Genomic DNA, 23,852 nt, shown 5'->3' with positions numbered 1-23,852 from the left:
TTATGAAGCAAGAAAGCAGCAGGAAACAGAAAGAAAGCCAATGGAAAAGCTTATAGATCAGTAGGAAGGGGCAGGACATAGCATGCAGCTCAACATAAACATCTTTCTATTTAGTAACAATAGGAGAAGAAGGAAGATTAGAAAATCAGAATGACAATTCTCCACTTGAGAATTCAAGGACACATGGAATTGAAGAATCACATCACATATAACTAAAAAAATTAATTCAGTGGCAAAAATATTCTAATAGTAGCCACAAGTTCTAACAGCATGACAGGAAATGTCTGCTTAATGGCACACGTACACTTGGGACTACTGATTCCTATTCTCGGCTTTCATGGACACCTATTATGTGATTTGGCATTAGTTATGTAGCTTCTCCACGATCCACTCTCCCTCTTGAATGGAGGTAAGACAATAATAAAAGTGCCCTTGGTTATTTTAAAGTTTGCAAAAGTCCTAAAAAATAACTAAACTTTTCAATATATAACAGACTCTTCATGACAGAAACTTGCTCTTTTCAACTAACCAAGCATATGAGACCACTTACAGCTTTAAAATGGGGAAATATAATAATAGTCTAAAAATGTCATCTAGCTCCAGAATCTCCTGAGTTGCCTCACAATTCCAGACATGAGTGTTGCTCTTGGTCCAAATAAAGGTAAGGTTGAGTTTGATCTTTGGGCCCACTCAGGTCTTATCCTGTCCTACTCTTAAGCATGAAGCTACCCACAGGTGGTAGAAGTAACTTTTCACCTTGTGCTGAACTAGAAGAATCAGGATCCAGTGCCCAAGGCTCATCCCATTCAGCCTTCATACCCCAGGGCAAAGAAAGCCCTGAAGAAGTTAAGGAGAGAAAAGCAATAGACAGTAAGGTATAGTGGGAGAATGTAGTAAATGAGAGAACCAGATGGGGGAGGCCACAGAGAGTAGTTGATGGAGATGACAAGAAAGCACAAGAGGCAAAGTTGATAACACAGGAACCTGGGCTGGGCCACAATGACAGCAACAGTCTTCTAGTTATCTGCACTGACACAGTTTTGGTGACAGACACAAGAATTTCTGTCGGCTGCAACCAAGAATACTAAACTAGTAAACTTTCCATAGTAGACTTCACTTTTCTTAATTACATAGGCGATAGAACCTATTATTTATGAATGTATGTGAGTTGTAAACATATTTCAGGCATGAATTTAAGCATTTTTATAACTTGTTTAATATACTGGGAGCCACAAAACTGTTATAGGCCTCAAGGAAAAGAGAGATATTCATCTGCTCGACTTACTGAGTATTACTAGATGTCAGACACAGCAGATAAAAAGATTAATCCTCTAAGACCCTTTTCCACCAACTCTAGAGGGCAGCCAAGACAGAGAGTATCAAATAGATACAGGTGATGATTCGCTGTATGTGGTTATATTACCATCAAATTTGTCAAAGTATTTATCGCCTGAAAGAGACATGCTGTTATGGGCGGGGGGGGGGGGGGGGGGAACAGGGGAAACTAATCCATTAATTTAAGCAGAGCAAGAAAAACAGATATGGGCAAAGTTTTTCCACAATTTTAACAGTTTGCTATATGTGAGTACTTTTCTTACCACTATTTTCCAACTGCTCTGCTGGGATTTTTAACCAGCCTATCTAGAATAACTGAGGTTACATCTTATTCAAGGAGGCTTCTGAATAGTATAAGACTGTTTTTTTCAGTGGTTTTGAAAGAGAAACAAACAAGTGTTTCTAATGATAGTCCTAATATTAACATACAGCTCAGTCAGTAACACTAAATTTCTGGTTTTGTGGACATACAATAATTTTTTATAAACTAAGATTTCAGCTTTGAAGCTAAGTAGAAAAATAAATTCACAGGCACATTAAATAACAACAGTGAAGATTTATATAGCACTTACTAGCTACCAGGTACCATTCTGAACTATACATATATATTAACTTATCCTCACAACAAACATCTAAGGCAGATACTATCATTAACACCTCTTTTAGATATAGGGGGAAATTGAGGGACATGAAGATTAACTAACTGGCTGAAGGTCTCCCAACTATAATTTAAAAACAATCAGGTTCTAGGTCTGTATTTTTAACTGTTACACACACTACCTCTCATGAAATGGAACACCCCTCATATTTTCAAACAAGTGTTTTCAGTCAGAAGAAATCTTTTCAAAGGCTGAAGGGATGTGGCAGGACCTTTATCCAACTACACTAATGAGTGGCACATCCTAGTAAGAAAAATGCTCCATCAGTTACTTCACAGAATTCATATTTACCATTCAGGAAAACAAATTTCTTCTATCTATAAGACTCTTTATCTCCCTTAAAGTAACTGAAACTTGTTCATATGCTTTTATATCCTTGAGAACATTTAACAGACTGACTTTTACTCAACTTTATTGCACTGAGATTTTTATAAGGACAGGCTATCTGGAGCTTTTGTTTTTCCACTTAAAAAGCAGACTCACTCGCTCTCTCTCTGTCTCTCTGTCTCTCTCTCTCACACACACGCACACACTAGAGATTCTAATAGTATCTACAGGACTAGAAAGGTATCAGGAAATTAAGATTCCATGGGGTGGGCATGCAGCAAACCACAGATTATTTTTTTAAATGTGTGAATGGGTTTTCCAAAACTGCTTGCAATGCTTCTAAAGCCCTTTTTCCTCTCCACTTAGTGACAAAGAATCAAATCCCGCTGGATGGAAGGACAGTACAGACAATTTAGTCTAACCACATACCTAAAGTTTGAATCTCTTATAAGACACGACCTTGGGGTTACGAAACTTTAGCACCTCAGGACACAGTTCCATTTCATTGTTCAATGGAGTTCTGACACTGCAAAAGTCTTTCCTTCAACTGGTTCCAATTTTTTCTCTCTACATCATCTACTCTCTGGTCCAATGCCTATCTTTAAAATCGCATCGAAGTCAAATCTTTCTTCTCCATAAGTGACAAACCTCTAAGTTATCTCAAACTGCCATCGCTGCCAACTTTCACACCACTATTTTTTGTTCCAAGCCACTCACCACCCTCTATCCCTTGTCCCTCCAATCAAGATTTTGGACTCCCCGCCCAGGTTACTTTTATCTCTCAGTCTGCTCCCAATGTTCAAAGTCTCATAAATAGAGAACCAAACACAAATATCCAAGTGGGGTCTGCCCAGAATGTACCTGGTCCTCACCCAATAAATATCTGCTGATGAATGAAAGAACGATATATCTCTCAAGCCAACTCTGTTTCCATTAATGAAATGAAGAATCACAGGGGCTCTTTTGTTAACCACATTTTACTACTGATTGGCACTCAGTTACAATCATTTAAAACCCTTAAATCTTTTTTATACATAACCTAGTAATAAGTAAGTTCTTCACTCCTGTGTGTACTCTTATAGTTGTGTTTTGAAGTTCTTATAGGGACTCTTGTATTTTGTTCCTTTGAAAATATATCTGGCTAATTTCAACCCATCACTTCAGACTGTACAGATTTTTTTGGATTCTGAATATATCATGCAATATCAAAACTACAGGACCATTAGCAAGTTTGACAAGCATGGTCATTAATCCAAGTCACTAATAAAAATGCTGAAAAAGACTAGGCAGAGAAGAGAGGAACCATGCACAACCTAAGTATCATCGCCAAGCTTGGTTTCAATCTGTTTTAGGTCTTTTATCTTTCAATGGTCCACTAGTATGCCAGGAGAACGGCAGAGGAAGGTGACAGCCTTCATTTGAAGTGGTACTTTCGGCAACTCCAAAGGGCTAGGATACATTTAAAACAGAGGCTGAATTTCGGGTACTCACGATTGCTGACTTTCACAGAAACACTCTAGAAGCTAGAAGGAAAACGTCACTTCTTGCAAAATTCTTCTAAAGATGTAGTAATTATACCATTACCCAAAGTTTCCTGGCCAATAACATTAGTAATAAATGTTTTTCAAAGATGCTGGTAATTATACTAAGTCATTTCTCAAGACTGCGCTCTAAAATCATCAAAAGACAAAGATATCTCTAAAAAACTACATAACAATCAGAAATTCTTTGAAAAACACCTATTCATTTTCAGGAACTAGAAAAATCCTATTCAATCACATTAGTTCTTCCCATATGGAAAAAATCCACTAAGTACTTAATTAATTTGCAAAGGAATAAAAACCATATCGAAAACATGCTTCTGAAAGCCCTAGCTTTTTGCAGAATATAGTTCAATCTACAGGAGGCATAACCAGTAAGATTTGCAATTAAGAATTCTTCAGGTTAACATCTTTAAAAATTCTAAAGTACTCTTGAGAAAAATGATAGTGCTATGATTTTCTGACAAGTTACCAAGGGACAAGCAGTAAAGAGTCCACATAATAGGATATCACTCAAGCATCCATCAGATATTCTGCTGACTTACAACAATTTATAATGAAGGTTAGCACATTCTAAATTCTGGATTTTCCTGCACATGGCCAATATCACATAATTTAGGTTTCACAGGAATTAGGAGATGTAAGGCCTAGAGCTGAGCTGTCCAATATGGTAGCCACTAGCCATATTTGGTTACTTAAATTAAAATTTAATGAAAAACTCAGTTCTTCAGCTGCATTGCACATTTCAAGTGCTCAACAGCTACTTGTGGCTAGTGAGTGGCTACTATAGTGAACAGCCCAGATACAGAATATTTTCATCACCACAGAAAGTTCTATAGGACAGCGCTGCCCTAGAGGATTATGTCAGATGTAGGAAAGAAATCCTTAAGGATTCTGCCAGGAACAAGAAAGTGTTCTGTCAGATCATAATGCAGAGTTGGGAAATTAACATGCTTATAGAACACTTCATTCAGAGATAAAAATAGCCTGGGAAAAGGGGAAAGGCAGGCTGTCTTTCCGCTAAAAGAAACTGACAAGGACTCATTATGTGCTAGGCACTGTGCCAGGCAGATACTTTAATCTTCACAACACCCTTAGGAAATAGGTGCTAGTATTACAATACTTCAATATTATATCATTTATGAACATATTTTATCCATTTCACAGGTAAGAAAACAGACCCAAGATCAATTTGTAGGACAGCTAAGACTGAATCCCAGTAATGCTAACTCTCAACCTATATTTTCTTCACTGTCTCTGCTGCAACCCTACAACTCCTTGTGAAAAAGGCACCAGATAAAACTGCCCATCACTGACTTATATCAAGCCCTTAAAAATCCAAGAGTTCTGGTTACAAGACTGCATAGATGCTTGATCTCATTCCCTATTAATATCCATTAAACTCTGACATGCCAGGTCTGGCCCCAGAGGTAAGCTCTAAGCACTCATTTATCTTATTTTCCAAATCTAAGAAACTGCCTAGAGCAATACAAATATTTCTCTACCAGGAACTAGGATTTCAAAGGTAACAGCACAACTTTGAGTACAAAAACCCTCAGTGATAATAATGAAAAAAAAAAAAAAATCAACATAAGCTACTTGTTTCTTTTTTTCTTTTTAATCTTTTTGCAAAAAGAACCAAACTACAACAGAAAAACATGTACAGTTTCAATGCTTGTTACCAGGTAACATATTCCTTGATGCCAAATACTGTTAAGGTTTATGAAGCTTATTATTTGTTTACACTAAATCCAATCGCTTTGAATATGGCATATTATTCAGCATATGTAAGCTAAAATCATATATCAACACACTGCAAAATCTTTTAGTTTTATGAACACTTTTCAATACCAATTCCCTGGTCTTTCTCAGGCAAAGATTACTCAGCCATAGTATATAACCAACACTTGATCTCTCTTGTGAAACCCAAAAGCAAAATAAATACAGGAACATAAGTAACTACTTAAACTACAACTACACAAATTTCAATGACCAAAGACATGAAATTCATAATACAAGCCAGAAACTACATTATACCAAGTGACCTGTTTTAATTCTGAGTGTATGTTCTGTTCTTTCAGTTTCTAATTACCTTGGGATTTTCAGACATCAGAGTAAAAACAGTTGACATATTTCTAAAGCCAACGGTGTTTTGCATATAAAATTACTTATGACTTCTTTTTACCTTTGAAGAAAACTCTTATTCTAATCTAAAGTTCTCTTTAGGTTATAAAATGCAAAAAGAATAGAATATCCTTATTTATCTACAGCAAAAGCCAAAAGCTGACGGTACCAGGAAGAAAACGTGGCTGACGTAATCCTAATTGGAGCATGGTATTCCTGACCCAAGGGACTCAAAAACACCCCTAACTGGCCACACGTAAAGATTCAAAAGAAGTTCTAAGAAACACATCATATAGCAGTTTCTTGGTTCTATTAAACTTCAAATTTTACTATCCAAAATCTTTCTATTTGTTTCAATTCAGATTTTTACAAAGAAGAAAAAAAAAGGGTTCTAGACTACCAAACTGGATGATGGTATTTTCTTTTCACAAGGAATTACCTCCAAATAGCTTACCTAAACAGTTAATATTTTATTCTTTCCAGCCAAAGCAAACAGCCATAGATGAAAAAATCACTTTTATTTTCAATTCAACTTAAATCTTAAGCACAACAAACCAAAAATATCCCTGGATATGGATGTTTTTCCTTTAAAAAGGTATTCCCTATATACCACTCGACATTTGTTTTTCACTGTATTGCTTTCATTACACAAGTCTCTGTTGTGTTTTCTATTCTGAGCATCTCCTTCTCTGTGAATCTGTCAGGCTTAGGTCTCCACCTGACTTTAGATCTGAGGAGGAGATCCTATTAAATACAAACTTCAGTCAGCGATCCTCCAACGGGAAAACCTATCACCTCTAGAGAGGGTATTTGGAAATGGATGAAGGTATTTTTTGCTTTGTTTTGTTCTTTAATTGTCTCTGGGGTAATTCTACTGGCATTTAGAGCCCAAAGGTTACTAAATACATTGCAATTTATAAGACAGTTTTTCCTAAACTGGTTATCTCACCAAAAATGTCAACCAATTCCATAGTGCAACAAACCAAACTGGCCCCTACATCCATGGATACACAATAGCAAACTCTTCCCAACAATTTACCCTACACCACAGCACAGCACTGGTCAGGTACCTTCTGCTCAGCAGGGCCACCTGAACCCCATGCTCCTCCGCTCCTCTACTACTCCAGGTAACTACTGCTGCTGCCTGAGTCAAGGTTATATATTTCCTTACTTACTCAATTCTCTGTGGTATAATGAAGAAATTCTAACTGGTTTTAGAAAGGAAGAATGCCCAAGTAAAAAGCAGACGGCTACTGAAGTTTTCGTATCCAAAACAATGCCATATCTCAAGAACCCATCTTCAAGAACTAGTGCCAGAAGGTAATTATTTTTCCTGCTATGAATAAATAATAAATATATACACATACATAGTTCTCTTTTTTTAATGGTTGAAACATACTGTAATCTCACAAGCATCATCCTACAGCTAAATGAAGGACCAATCCTACGAATGAGTCAAATCATTACACAGGAAAAATGGGCAGGACTGAAATGAACCTTTTCTCATAAAGATTCCTTAAAGATTTCCTTGGTTGTTGGAATTAAGGAAAGATGAAATGCAACCAAGCCTTTAGGCTCAGAAGAAAATTTAGAAAACAGATTTTCCCAAAGCTGACTATAAATGCCTAAATATCAAGTCCCTATTTGAGGACCACTGCTATCAAGAATCTCAGAAATCTCTTTTCTGAATCAATAGTTTCTTTTACTCTGTTTCTTCAGCAGAAATCTCCCAGGTTTCTCTGTCAGGAGTACGTGGCTAAAATTTAAGCCTTCCCTCTAGGGCCCTTGATTAATTTTTTTAAAAAAGTTATAATCAATCTTTTTACCTAAGGAGTTATCTTTTTGTTTTTGAATTATTAGTATCTTATCTCCTAGATTTTTAGTATACGTCAAACACTGTGCTCATCATTTTATTTGCATTATCTCATTTACTGTTCACATCAGTCCTGAGACGGGTATTAACACCGTCTCCATTTTACAAATGAGAAAACTGAGGATGAGAGCAGTAAATAACTTACCCAAGAACACTCAGTTAATAAGGAGGAGCCAAACCTACTTTTAGCTGACAGAAGTCCAAGCTCCTAAAGTACTTCATGATACTACTTTTTGATAGTGAAAAATTTCCCTGAGTTTCTTTCTTTATCAAATCTAAAGAATTGCCATCCACTTCATATAACCATCTGAGTTCTTCTGCAAAGCACTTTTAACAGCACAGAAGCTGCGTGGCTGTCACATCGTCTACGTTGGAAAGACTACACTTTGAGAAATAGAGCCTTGGATTAAACCACTATTAAGCCATGATAGCCCTCAATTAAACAACACCCATTTACTCAGTACTAAGAACTCTAAATATGATACCACAGGTAAATACTGCTAACATTGCTCCCATTTTATCAAACCATACTATGCTGCATACAATATTAAAAATAGAGGGCCTGGCCCCGTGCCGAGTGGTTAAATTCATGCTCCGCTTCGGCGGCCCAGGGTTACGCTGGTTCAGATCCTGGGCACCAACATGGCACTGCTCGTCAGGCCACCCTGAGGCGGAGTCCCACGTGCCACAACTAGAAGGACCCACAACTAAAATACACAACTATGTACTGGGGGGACTTGGGGAGAAAAAGCAGAAAAAAGAAAAAGAAGATTGGCAACAGTTGTTAGCTCAGGTGCCAATCTTTAAAAAAAAAAAAAATAGCTACCACTTATTGACTGCTTATTTTCCGTCAGATGACTTAAGTACATCATCTCTAATGTAGAGGGTATTTATCCACATATTACTTACAAGGAAACTGAGGCTCAGAAAAAGATCTGCTTAACTCAGCTGGCTACACAGTAGAGCTGGTAATATGAACCCAGATCCGTCAGACTGTAAAGCCTAGACTCTTTCTACCACAGCAGGAGGAAATGTTTCAGAACACTCCATAAAAACCTCTTTGAGGGAAAAAACCCTGCAAGTCATCTTCTTTATCTCAAACCACCTCCTCTAGTATATTTGTGCTAAATAAACTGGTGTCAGGATATACAGCTTTACAATTGTAACTTATATAACATTTCATTTAAAAATAACAATAGGATAAAAATATTAAAATTAAATAAGGAATCTTTTCCTATATATCCTAAGAACAAAGATAATTCTATGCAGCAAATGAATGTATATTATTGTTAATCAATTTGTTATTAGGTCTAAGTTAGTAACTGAGATTAAGCGGTTTTAGAAATACTAATGCTATTTGATATATCAATACAACTTACATTGGAATGTTAACAGAAAACCCTTAGAATGTTGCCTGTTCCATTCTGTTAAATTTAAACTTAATACAGATATCTACAAAACCTGAGAGAGTTTAACATATTTAACATTTTCCAAGGTTCTCTTAACTCAGAGCAATTACTTTTTGGGAAGGAAAAAGACCTACTTTTAAGTTGTGCCGTAAAGAAAAGCAAATGGGTTTGTTAATAACAAAATGCTGTGAAATCAGAGTAGGACCAAAAGAACTGAATTACTTCAGACTGAGCAGCTGGAGTGGTTCTAGGGACTGGCAGCATTCTAAGAGTCAGCAGCTACTACGGCCCCCACCTATTAGTTAAGGGTGATAGTGAAGGGGCAAGAGTACAGTACCTGATGATGGGCAGGTCGAGGCCCCGCTGCAAACTGAGAAAAGGAGGGAAAACAAACACAAAAGGAAAGGCACAAAGAGTCAGAAACACCACAACAAAAACCAAAATGTCACACAATATGCCAAAAGAAAAAAACCCACAAGAAAAAAAAAACACAAACAGTCAAAGCTTTGCTGCAGGACAGTGACAGACAGGTACTAAGATTCAACAGGTTAACACCACTACCAGGAATAGTTTGCCCTTTATCAGCTAGGAGAGAAACAGCTAAGCTGTTAGGCACATAAGGGTGCTTCTCTGGCAGAATTTTTCTTTTTTAAAAACTCTAAAATAAAGCAAAAGAAAATTTGAAACGCTAAGTGGTTATATTTAAGACAAACATGAAAAGTATGCTTATGCAACTGATAGAGCTGGAGAGAATGATAAATGCTTTTACATTACAAGAAACGGCCAAGAGATAATTATAATATCCAAGAGGAAATAAAGAACGTAACAGGACTGATTTCAAATTTACTTAAGTTAAATGGGGTATCTCACACATGAAATGGAAGTTTCAGTATCTTCCTTTATTTCTTACAGTTAAAGAATCATATACGTATATGTTTATACATATATAAAAATAACATACTTAAATATATAATTATATATGTTTAAATGCAATTAACTAGTCAAGTTTAATAACAGACATATCAAAGCAAACAGCTGGTAAAGAATATCACTCTCTAACATTATTAATCAAAGTGTTACTGTTATAAGCTCAAGAAAAAAAGAGTTAAGTCAAATTTCTCAATTACTCTTTATACACAACAGTACAATACTGTACATATGTACCTACTGCTATCTGATACTGAGAATAAAAGCAAAAAAAACACCATAATTCCTCAGCTGAATCACAGAGTACTTGAAAGTGGATAATACATATTCCAACTCTTAATTTCCCTAACTCAGAATGGAAGAAAAAGCTTTTTCACTCATAAAATTTTACATACTAAACCTATAAAATCAAATAACTCTTCATCAGAACAAAATAGGGCTTCCAACGTGATTTCACTAGACAAAGAAAAATATGTGGGCACGTAGTATCACGTACTGGCTATTGGTACATTAACCATCGAAATGTTAACCACCCTCTTTAACAGTGAAAAGAAAATATTTAGAAAGTAGTTTTGAATGCAAACCATTCTGGGCTTTTATATAATACATTTAAGGAGTGAAAATATTTATCTTCAGTTGTTTTCTTTCCTATAGAGCCTTCCATCAGCTCGTCACTACAGGTGAATTAGACTGAAGATTAACTAAGAAACAATGCCTTGTCCTCAGAATTTAAATTCCCTGCAACAGTATTTTCAAGAGATTTGGAATTATTTCCCCAACAGCCATTATTTCATATAAAAATTTTTCAAAAACTTGCAGAGGAGGCACACCACAATGTAGCAGATGACTGAAGACAGTTCCATCAAGAATTCACCCTAGAAGCTAAAATGTCACCTACTGTTCAAGTAATGAAAAGTGCCTTAACATATTTTGAAGTTATTCAGCATAACTTAAAGAGCTCTCAATGACCTATGTGATTAGAGTGCATGAGGTCAGCCACTGCATTTGTTAACCAGTGTCAAACAGTCTTTCAGAATGATGGTAACGGCAGCTACACTTCTTGCAGAACATCTCCTCTTTGAAGAAACTGAGGTGTTATATTCTCAGTTTTCCAATTATGAAAAGAAAACAGATCATACCTCTACTATGGACATCAAGTTTCAAGAATAGGGAATACCACCCATGTGGTATGAAAGTAGGGGGTGGAAGTGAGATGTTTCTTCATGACATTTTTGAAGAAAATGGGAGAGAGGGGCCACATTGGAAAATTAACCTGAGTACAGCAGTACCTGTCTTATCACTGTTCCACAGAAAGGTTCCATTTCTAAGGCTCTAAAATAAAAGTTGAAACTTTATATATTTGGAATGTTCCAGTCAAAAGAGAACTTTCTATGAGCAAGAGGACCTTATAACATTATACATATATTTTTTTTAAAAACACAATTTAAGTTAGTGGGAAAGTACCCTAGTCTATTTTGCACTAGTCACCATTGGCTATTGAGTTTTCCATTTGGAATGACAATAGTCTTAGTCCTACGGGTAACTGTAAGCAACAGAACAAACTGTAGTCGCTGCTGGCTCATATTAAAGATAGAAACTTTCGTTTCTTTTTTTTTCCCTTTTTTTGTTAAGAGGGGTCTTTAAGATGGTAAGGATTGTACATATTAAGGAAAGCAACCTTCTGTGAACTTGGATCCAATGTTAACGCCACCCACCCACCCACTCACTCTTCTGGTAACCAGGCATGGCCAACATAACAATGCTGTAACTTTGGCACTTAGCACCACAAATTATAAAGATAACCAAGGGTTACAGGTTATTGCAAAAGCCAAACTGTCCCCCTCTCCCATTTAAGCATTCGATAGCTTCACTATTTTGGAGGCCATTTCAAAATAAACTACTGTTTAAAGAGTTCCAGTACAACCAGAAAATGGAACGGATAGGTAGCTTCATCAGTATTTTCTTACTTTTAAACAAGAGTTTCAACAACATGAATTTAACTAAGATACTAAGCATCAAATAGAAATATAGGCACAAAGATACCCTCAACGAAGGAGGGGGGCCACCTGAAGCCAGTTGGATTGCAAAGGCAGCTGTCCAGGGAAGAACAGAAAAGCCTAAACTGTGCAATTGCCAATGGCCCATTAATGCAGAAATAGAATGGAGTAAGCTTTAGCTGCTCTAGAGAGCCACGGGAAGGGTCTTTTCCTTAGTGCAACAGCTTACCTCTCCTCACCAGTTGGGACAGCTGTGGGATGGATGAGACTAGACTATGGCAACTTGGGATGTAAAAACAAAATGCAATCCTGCCAAATTTCATATCCCAACTTCACCCTCCCAGCACCAACACAAATGAAATAAAGAAAACTGGACCCAAAACAACAAGCAAGAGTAGTCTGGGATTTGCTAGTCTTGCACTTGTTTTGGGGTATGTAATGGAATGTTATATGTGTGGTTTTTAGTAATGGGGGTGGTAATGGTCACTAGCAGAGCGGATGGCAAAAATTGCATAGAGGATAGTATCTGAAGAGTTTATGACCACAGAAAAATGGCTGAAACTACAGAGAATTTCCCCCTTGATATTTAATTACAAAATGGAAAGAGGGAAAAAGAAGCCTTTGAAATTTATCTTTTAAAATCAAATTTATCTGAAAGGGATATCCCTCTTCAAGTTTAAAATAAAGAACAATCTAAACCCCAAATTACTCCTGTCTAATTCTCAAGAGAAGACCCACCCAATTTGTTTTTCTTTTCCCCACTATGCCTGGCAGAAACTGCCATGCTAGGTTAGACTTTCAGAGAGAAAGCAATCAATGCATTTCTGTTCATCAGCCAATAAATGGATGTGGTCAAAAAAAATGAGTGCCAGAGGCACCACTGCCTGCAAGAAGTACAGTTTGTCATATTGCTTACAATGCAGTATTTTATCCAGCCTCTTCCAGCCAAGGACCTGTAAACGGGAGTCTGTTCCAAAACCTTCCTCCTCTTCCAGTTGTCTGTGCAATGTATTGGCACTGTTCTGCTGGGCTGTCAAAAAAACTGGTTTAGAGATGCAGCTCTTCAGTCAGGTTTTGCGCCAGTTCTAACCATGAAAATTTAATTCTTTTTTTAAAATAATTATAAAGGAGGTGGGCGGGGGTGGGGTGGGGGTGGGGTAAAGAGGGCCATAGAAATCTTTGCAATAAGAGCTTACCATAACATTCCATGTTTAATTAGAACCAGGGCCTATCTAAATTAATCTGGTGAGATCTCAGGCCCACTCCAAGTAGTCAAGTGTCCACATCCCCAAACCACTCTCAGAACAAAACTTGCAACAGACATCTTGTTGACCATTTCAGCAAAAAAAGAGACAAGCAAACAGGCAACTAGGACCAAAGTCCCACCTCTTTAGAATGGTTCCTCCACCCCCGGGGGGAACCAGGATCTAAGAACAGGTATTGCAGAACAGGGCAATAGGGAAAAGGAAGATAGGAAGAGGGTAAGAAAGAGATTACGTTTTGGTGCAGTCTATGCTCTCCTAGTTCTTTGAGCAATTCTTTCATACATTTCAACATTTCTAAATTCATGCATAAAACCAAATGAACAGTAGTTAATTCAATGAAACATTCCGTCCATAGACAAAAAAGGAGGAGTGGGCAATCAAAAGAAGATCCCTGTATTCTGAGGAAAACAGAGAGCTGAGGTACAAGTAGGGATGTAAGATGTTACAGAAGCACCTTCTAGCAAAAACTAATCATGCAGGGCAGAAAACGACATTCTAGGAATGGACAGCTGAAGCCACTGTACACTTGTGTGAAACAGAAGGATGAACCTTAAATAAATTCTCAGTCTTTAGAATACTTATTGCAGTCCACGTAAAGGATGAGTAAAGAGGATGATAGTATTTGCGTTTGTATAACAATTCATTTACCATCTGAAGAAATGAATACACCATTGGTGTATGTCATGTATATGTTCACACTGTCAAATGGTTAACACTGATCTAGTGACACCAGTTTAGAAATCTTACTTACCAAACCACTGGAATTTGAGAACCTAATTGATGAAATTTAACTTTAAAATCATTGTGCTTTACTCTTCTGAATTTTGAACAGAAGTAACAAATTAAGAGCTGAAATGAAGTGAACTTGAATGCAGCCATAATTTTTTTAAAAGTCATGCCACAGAAAAGTAAAAGAAGATAAAAGCTCCATTTCTTCTTTGTCTTAATAATTTAAAACTATTCCTATACGAAAGGTCTGAAAACTCACTGCTAAACAAAAATAATAAATTGTCCTTGGAACAAATTTACAAAATCAAGTAAAAGTATTAGCCAAAGGAACCCAAGCTACTATAAACACAAACTTAGGTGGAGAATATTATCTAGAACAAGCTTCTGCTTACTTACCGGAGAACGGGTTTGAGGTTGTGAATTCATTGTCTGAGGGGCTTGAGGGTATACCAACGTGGTTGGACCTGCATTCTGTCCAGAGGGATAAGGGGTCTGTCAAAGAATGGCAAGAACAATATCATATTTTGAATAAATATGGCATGGCAACTCAAATCCAAAGTGTTAAAAAAAAGTTTCTAAATCTGTTTATTAATGTGGTTTACAGCTCTGCTTTGTAAACTTATCTATTATCACATTATCCACCAATTCAGAATCAGTGAAGGATTTTCTTAGAGGTTGCCTTAAGCTCCTGATAATGAGACATCTGCAAGCCATTATTTAGGTGTGATTATTTAACACCATGAGTACAAAGAGCACTCACTGTCAATTCATTTGTTACTGAAATGGACAGCCCACGCCACTAACAAAATCAAACCTGGCTGAGAGAACCTGTGCCTGCTTTGGCGAGCTGCCGCTGAGGCAGACATTCCAGAGCCAAATTAGCAGTTCACTTGGTTAACAGGTGCTATATTATTGATGTTCTCTTTCACTGGTTACACCTTAATCTTTTTACACAGCCCCCAAAAAATCTACAACCAACAAGAACTTTATATAAAAGTCTGGAATAAGAGGTAATATAATATATACTAGCTTATCATATATTTTCTGAAAATAAGAATATAAGCTTTCCATTATGAATCCATGTTAAATGCTACAGACCATTATACTACGTGCTAGTGATTTGAGAAAAGAAAATACTTGTAACATGTTTAAAATGAAATGCTAGCAAGAGCAATGGACACAAAATCACAAGACTTGGATTCAAATCGTAACAACTGCCACTTACTGTGTTCGTTAACTTGGGCAAGTAATTTATCTTTCCCATGAATGTAAAAAGGAAATAACACACCTACCTCACAAGGCAGTTGCTAAGATTAAATGAGGTAAAGCCATTTACTGTCCCTTTAGTTACCACAGTGCCAATTTTACCAATCAGGAAATCAAGGGTCAGAAAACTTAAGTGTCTTACCCAAGGTAACTAAGTAAATGATATATCTAGAAAGTATTATAACTTTGCTTAAAAAAAACTTTCTGGAACTTTTGGCATCTGTTACCCATTTAACACAAGTTCAGCTGAGATGACAATTTAAAACAAATGTCTGAAAAGAGTCATCATAACTTTCAAATAATGACAACAAAACAAAATTAATTAAAAAAATAAGAGGTTCAAATTAAGAGAAGATATTTTACAATCTTTCAACATAGTAAACTTTTAGCCCTCTCTATAACTGACATTAACATTCCACATCAAGCTAAATTCCTTTTTCACTCTGGTTCTACTAAATCTGGCCATAAACTGAAAAACATGGGAGCAAGTATCTTGCATCTATCAAATAGGTGATAACTGGATCAACTATGACCCCAAAGTTACTTAGAGCTTTCTCATCAAAGATTATGCGGAGCACTGTTTCAGACACTAAGTTTATGTGTTTGTATCACACTCAAACTCTGGATGGTTGTAAGTGACTAATTCAACTTAAGAAAGAGTGGTGAATGGATTTCTTATCAACTTTGGCTACATTCAAACTCGAAAATATTTCATCAAGTTCCACTACAACATCTGGATATAGTTGTAAAATTTCATTCTTTATCAAATTAAAGGAAGTCAGCAAGTGTTAAGAAAGTCACGCTCTTTGGTCTTAGGAAATCTTGACACTATTCTCAATATTTAGTTGGTGGTATGTTGAAGCATAAGCTTCTGGCTGTCAAGATACTAAATACAACATTGAGGTATCCCACTTATAAAAGCACAGAGAAATGCTATCTCTTTCTACATTTCAAAAGTCAGGTAAGGAGCTTTGCCCTCTCGTAGTTAGTGTACTACAGAAAGGAAGAGTAGCCCATATTTTTGACAGAACATGCTGAATATATGCATGATGGTCATATTTGACCTTATTCAAAATTTCCACTCATATCTTCAAGACTGGAGCCATGTAAGGCAATACACAACTAAGTGAAAAGTGGGATGGGAACTAGCACTGCACAAGTTCTTTCAATCAGTAATAACACGGTTTCTGGCCACACACATAGCCGGTGCTCCGTCAATACTGAGACTCTACATCGCTCTTAAAATGATTATTAACAAAACAGAATTTACTTTCCTTTAGCTTGGAATTACTATTTTAAACAGACAAAAAATAATCAACTACTACTTCTTCTTGTATTGTATGTATGCCAAGAGCTGATTCATACTCTGTATACAAGCAATTTCATCCACATGCAAAGCATAATAGTTGACGACAGCAACACATGGAAATGATTCCTTTTTCACAATGTACGCCACTATGTCATTACTAATATGGGATTTTAATAGGGGCACTGATAAAGGCATTTTGCCAATGGTTCACTCAGCCTTCTCTCAGAGCCTTTTTCCATTCTTTGGGCTGGTTTTAGAAATTTCTTAGGAATGATGTGACTTTGTACCTGTTGTTGCTCCAAGGAGTGCAACTGTCAAAGATGTCTCTATGCTTCTCATCTCTTCTCTGCATTAATGACATGGTTAACCAAGTTTACCAATTAAGTTATTCTGGAATGACTTGTTTAATATACTACTATGCTTTGTTGAAAAATACTGCAAAAGCTTGAATGGGAACATTCTATGAACATATTTCATAAGATCAAATGCAGAGAGAACTAGGGATAGATAACTACAGTATCATTTCGATATTGTCATAAGTTTTGTTTGAATTTTCCCTTTTCAGATACCTTCAAAGTTATCACAAAGATTTACTTCTCCAAAGACATATACATGAATATTTTATACTTAAACTGCAATCCAGTTCATTGCTCACATTTACAAGAGTCATAGACTTTCATTCTCATTTTCATCATTACTTTTATGTTTCAATGAACTCTCTTGAGTCACTGATCCCTTTTTAATAAGTGAGGAGATAAGAACACAACAGCAACAAAAAAACACAGCGAAAAACGTTCACTGACAAACTGTTAACAGAATGCCAGTGAAGACAAGCCAATCAAACGAGACCTAGTGCTACATACATAACTTTTAAGTCCCTAATAACTATTTTAAAAACGCTAACTTGGACAATCACAGATAGAAATCTGAGAGTGAATTCCATTATAAGATAGAACACAGGAACACAGGATCTTAGGTCCAGATGTGATGACTTTCAAAATACAGATAACGTGAAGAAATTAACAAGGATTTTCAATTTTCACAATATAATACAATGGACTTCAGCCAACAAAAATAATTATAACGGAAAACACTTATATAGCTCTTACTATGTTTCAGGCACTATTCTAAGCAACTCACATATAACTCACATGAAATACTATTTCTTCTGTTTTAAGACTCTTCCTTCACTTTAAATAAATACTGCCATAAAGACTAAATTAAATATTGTGCATGTGTGTGCATACACATATAAATCTGACTGAAAAATGAAGTTGCCACAACTGCTTTCAAAGAGCTATTGGGTAATACTTACCAAATTTTAAATAAGCTTATCCCTTTGACTCCACAATTCCATTTCAAGGAATTTACCCTACACATATATTTATAATGGCAAAAATAAAAAAAGGAAACATTCTGAATTTTCATTTATAGAGCAGAGGTGAAAGGATGCTATAACAAATCAATGGGAGACTATCTTGTAATCGTAAAAAGAACCAGGTAACTCTACATACACTGTTATAGAAAGGTATCTGTAGTACTAAAGCAAAAGCAAATAATAGAATTAAGTATAAAAGCGACCTACTTGTGCAGTTTTTCTGATATATGCATATAGTATACTCACAAACAGATAAAGATAAGATGTCTTAGGAAGATACATAGCAAACTCAACAGCAGCTACTTCAGAGGAATGGGAATTGGAAGGGTAAGTAGAGGACATAACTTGTAGGTTTTATTTCATATGCTTCTGTATTACTTGTTTTGCCTTTTTTAAGGATCAAAAGAATTGATTACTTGTATAGTAATAAATTTATAATAAATTAGTTTTATAATAAAAACATAATGAATGAAGGTTCTCTGTCCTTCAGCTTCCCCTTCATGTGACAGAAAAAAGCAAAGCAAACCAGAAAATCCAGTCAGAGGTCTGCAGTTTGCAAAGTTCCAAATATTTCTGGAACACAGGTGAAATGTCATCTCATAAATCACAATGAAAATTAGATCAACGATATTTATAGAAATCTAACACAAAGAAGACACTATGTTGTGGGCTATGTGTATAAATGAGGCCAAGGATATATGGTTGCTGGTTTTCTAACCTTAGAGAAGTTCACAATTTAATCAATAAAGAGATAAATATGGATGTAAGAAGTATTTATTCAGCCTTCGAGTATCATCCTTTGCAGTCCTTAAAAAAGATACAGAGAAACATTTAATGATACCTAATGAACGGTATTGACAGAGAATACTGAAATAAGCACAGTTATATACAGAATATACCGGTAATATTTCAAACCATTACAAAACTACCAGAATTACTTAACAAATTGTATTGGGATGACTAGATAATCATTTAGGGGAAAAGGTGAATATATATCCTCTACTTACGGTATGCAAAAAAATCCCAGACTGATTAAACGTCTTGGCATGTAAAATACGAAGGCGTAAAGGTGCTCAAGACAAATCTGTTTCTATTTGAGAGCTGGGAAGGCCTTTAAAATTTGAACGAAAACACTACCTACAGCTCTACCAATAGTTTTTTTAAGTAGACTATTACTAATAATTTATAAAAGTTCTTAATTTTGTTTTAAAATTTTTCTTTATAAGTTTATGTGTGTATACATATGCATATATGTGTTCCTTCATCCTTATTACTAACTATTATAGGATACATAGTGAGAAACTCTTCTACGAGACAAATAAATGTTTGTCAATTAAAAATGACCAGAGAAGCAAAGATAATACCTTAAAGTCTAGACCAGCACTTTGACCATGCCAGCATCCACAATGCTTCCATGCACTTTCAAGCTCTTGAGAACTGTCTTCCAGAGTGTTACACAATGAGTGTAAACAGAAATTTCCACAATGATTATAAATGTTCTATATCTGCACTGCCCAATATGGTAGCCATTAGCCACATGGAGCTATTAAATACTTGAAAAGTAACTAATGCAACTGAAAAAATGATTTTTATTACATTTAAATAAGCTTATTAAGTTAAAAAATTTTTATTGTAGTAGAAAACAAATTTACCATCTTAATCATTTTTAAATGTACAGTAGTGTTAACTATATGCACACTGTACAAAAGATCTTTTTCATCTTGCAAAACTGAAACTCTATAACCACTAATTCCATTTAAATTTTCTTTATACACATTTTAACCACTTAGAATTTAAATTTAAATAACCAGATATGGCTGGTTGCTACCATACTGCACAGCACAGGTGTAGAAAGCTGCTAATTCCAAAGTTTTACTCTTCTCATGTCTACCTTTTATATCATTACAAATATATGTAATTGTACTTTTACAAAAGTACAATAACATCCAACAAACAAGAGTACAATATCAAACACTGGAGAGAGAAACAGAGGCCTATCACTGAATTCGACAGGCAGTCTCAAGCACATTCCTTGTTTTCCTCAGTTAAATAAAGACTGAAGCTTTATGCCACCAATTCTCTAATGTGGACCACAGAGTCCTGGGCATCCCTAAGAACTTATTAGAGGGTCTTCGAGGTAAAATATTTTCATAATATTTTTTATTTTTTTTTTTAGGAAGATTAGCCATGAGCTAACTACTGCCAATCCTCCTCTTTTTGCTGAGGAAGACTGGCCCTGAGCTAACATCCATGCCCATCTTCCTCTACTTTACATGTGGGACGCCTACCACAGCATGGCTTTTTGCCAAGTGGTGCCATGTCCGCACTCGGGATCCGAACTAGCGAACCTCGGGCTGCCAAGAAGCGGAACATGTGAACTTAACTGCTGTGCCACCGGGCTGGCCCCTATTTTCATAATATTAATGCTATTATTTGTCTTGACACTTGCACTAACGATAGAAAAGCAAGGTGGTTTGTCAAACTTCTTGTGCCTTAATATTGGTAGTCTTTGTATTCTTCACTCCCACATTCTTACCAAGCGCTCACTTAAAAAACAAAAAAGAAAATGAAAAAGAGCCAGTACTTAGAACGTGATTTATGTGACAATAAAAGTTATTAATTTTTATTCCAAGATAATTATAGATTCACATGGAGTTTAAAAAATAATACGGAAAGATTCCAGATGCTCTTCATCCAGTTTCCCCTAATGATAACATCTTACATAACTATAATACAATATCAAAATCAGAAAAATAACATTGATATAATCCATCAACATTTTTCAGATTTCACCAGTTTTATATGCACACACATTTGTGTGTGTATTTAGTTCTAGGTAATTTTATCACATGTATAGATTTGTATCAGAAGCACTACAGTCACAGTATAGAAAAGCTTCTTCACAAGGATCCCTCATAGAACCCTGTAAGAGTCACGGGCACCTTCTTTCCTTCTTCCCTCCTCTCTCCAGCTCTCACGCACCTAACTCTGGTAAGCACTAAACTACTCTTCATCTTTATAATTTGGTCATACGAAGAATATTAGAAATAGGGAATCACATAGTAAGGAAGCGTTAGCAAATGTCTTTTTAATGTATTGTATGACCAAATGAGAGAAGAGAAATAAAGCACTTTTGCAGCTCACTGGGGTAAGATGGTTGTATTGAGAAAAAGCATTTAAATGACTTTGAGTGAAAGGCTAAACTAGGTGCTTTTTCACATATAACACCATTTCACTTGAAAGAATAAATAACAAACTATGCATATACAGACTCTGGTACATGGCAGTCATTTTACTGAAAATGAACAAAGTGAGCCTGTCACGTCAAAGAAAATTGAAAGTATTTGTTACCAATGATAAATTCAAGCTTTCAAATGAAAATTGGACTTTTCGAAAATGTGTATCTGTCACAATGAGCTTGGCACCTTCCCAATATATAGACTTTTGTGATCTTGTTTATACACAGTGAACTAGAAAATACGCACTTTAATATACCATTCCAGGTACATTAAATGCCTAATGACTACACCAACTAAAAAGATGATAAAACACAAATCCAAAAAAACACCAAAAAACCAAAACCGAAAGAAAAAAAAAAAAGGGTTGAGACAGTAAACTTTACGGTTTTTGACACAATTTAAAAAATTTTTAGGTATCAATAACATTACTCTATCACAAAGTCTGATCACAAACAAGTTTGTTTCAACAGCATTTATTCAACTTCATCAATTAGTTGCCAGACTAATACATATTTGGATATATATACTTATACATACTTGCTTATATGTTCTTGAATTTTAATCTGTACTTGATAAAGTAGACCTGAGTAAAACTGATAACGATGTTGCACTGTAAGCCATTTGAAAATCATAAATGGTAGCTAGCTATACAAAATCATCTAATACAGATTTAAAAATCATCATTTAGCAGTTTGCACAAAACACAACACCTTTTATGTATTTCAGTGAAGGGAAAACCAAGTTCTCATCTTTTATTTCCAAGGAAGGAGATTAACAAGGAGCATCAGACCTAGAAAGAATACATTATTTTCCTACCTCACAAAGCAAGAGGTGTTTTTAGAAATCAAAAACAAACCCTCCCACCCCACCTCACCCTCAACATCTTCCAGAAACACTACAAATGACTAGAGGAAATGGAAATAATTCCTCTACTACAGAAGAAAACATTGCCTCTGCATGTCATTTCGGGTTCAGTGGGATATCTATTGCAACTGCCAATCTGATAAGAATTTCTCTTCTGTAGAATACAGCTGAGTTCACCTGAAATCATTTTCTTATTTGTTCTTTGGAACATGCCCAAGTACCACGGCTGAACCTTAGGTTTTTGGGGCCCAGATAACTTTAACACTGAGAAATGACCAACTTGTTATTCATCCTTTGGGATAAGGGCAAGTATGGGATCAAATAAAGCCAGTGCAATTGTTAGAATTACTTTCAAATAGAGTTCAAGTCAGATCTTATTTATACACAGTGAACTAGAAAATACGCACTTTAATATACCATTCCAGGTACATTAAATGCCTAATGACTACACCAACTAAAAAGATGATAAAACACAAATCCCAGAAAATATTCTAACTCTAATATTGAAAATAAAAACTTAAATTGCCTCATATTTGCTTAATACTTTTTAGAATAAAACAAATTAATATCGTACACTGTTTAATGCACAACTCATTTTTCATCAACACGAAAAAAGTATATATTTCCTATTTTATATATAGGATCAAGCACTGTAAATAATGTAATTCTACAGACTACTGGACTAATCAAGTATCCCCACTTTTTTTTTTTTTTAAAGTTGGCACCTGAGTGAACAACTGTTGCCAATTTTTTTTTTCTGCTTTTTCTCCCCAAATCCCCCCAGTACGTCGTTGTACATTTTAGTTGTGGGTCCTTCGAGTTGTGGCATGTGGGACGCGGCCCCAACGTGGCCTGATGAGTGGTGCTATGGTTGCGCTCAGGATCCAAACCGGCGAAACCCCGGGCTGCTGAAGCCGAGTGCGCGAACTTAACCACTCGGCCACGGGGCCGGCCCCTCCACTTTTAAGTTAAACACTGATGTAAATAGAACACTGGCATTTATTTCTTCTTAATGAATCCAGTTTCCCTTTCCCTTTTGAAACAATCTCAGACTCAAGTTCATATGCTGCAGATGCCACACCTCGAATAGCAAGAACGCTCAAATGTCAAAAAGAATAAATCATAGTGACTCAGTGCTTCCTGGACGAATGAGCAGATTATGATCACCAGATACACTCAGGCTTCCAAGTGCTTTCTCTTTCAGAGCCAAGCATATAAATAGGTACACAGGGATGATAATCATCATCACATTTTGACACACTGAAAGAGTCAATTACAGTACATGGTAGTGCAATCCTTGAGTATAAGTTGAGTAAATCAAGAAAATCAGGGTAAAACTATTACTATCATAATCTAATATTAACATTAATTTCAGCAAATATACAGCACTAACATTTTCATTTCAAAAAAGCATTTGCTATAACCTCACAAAAAGGGAAAAGAAGTTCCTATGTAAAAATTTAACACATAAATACCTCAATGATGGCCCTTGAAGCAGCCAAAATGTCTTATCTGTCCAGAATATGAGCTAAAATGTAACTGTGCTAAATTATTTCTGGATAATTAGAAGGCTATCTTCTTTTCCTAACCTTTTATTTAAATATCAAAGC

The 23,852-nt window shown here is 35.8% G+C and overlaps 1 protein-coding gene across 15 annotated transcripts in view; it reads right to left on the bottom strand.

The window, feature by feature from the left end:
• Positions 1 to 23,852, bottom strand: part of EIF4G3 (eukaryotic translation initiation factor 4 gamma 3) — a 314,955-nt gene that overhangs the window by 149,332 nt on the left and 141,771 nt on the right. For 8 of the 15 annotated variants that reach the window (XM_046660843.1, XM_046660844.1, XM_046660849.1 and 5 more), the window contains 3 exons: positions 14,583 to 14,678; positions 13,109 to 13,222; positions 9,606 to 9,638 (listed from right to left, as the gene is read on the bottom strand). The exons of 1 other annotated variant lie outside the window; for it this stretch is intronic. In XM_046660843.1, coding sequence (XP_046516799.1) covers positions 9,606 to 9,638; positions 13,109 to 13,222; positions 14,583 to 14,678 — 243 coding nt within the window. The remainder of the gene's footprint in view (positions 1 to 9,605; positions 9,639 to 13,108; positions 13,223 to 14,582; positions 14,679 to 23,852) is intronic. 6 more of the 15 variants (XM_046660847.1, XM_046660855.1, XM_046660851.1 and 3 more) reach the window with 3 other exon arrangements.

This window comes from Equus quagga, chromosome 5, assembly GCF_021613505.1.
Source record: "Equus quagga isolate Etosha38 chromosome 5, UCLA_HA_Equagga_1.0, whole genome shotgun sequence".
Classification (NCBI taxonomy): Eukaryota; Metazoa; Chordata; class Mammalia; order Perissodactyla; family Equidae; genus Equus; species Equus quagga.
The sequence above is the reverse complement of the archived record's forward strand: the minus strand, read 5'-3'. Positions and strand labels throughout refer to the sequence as shown.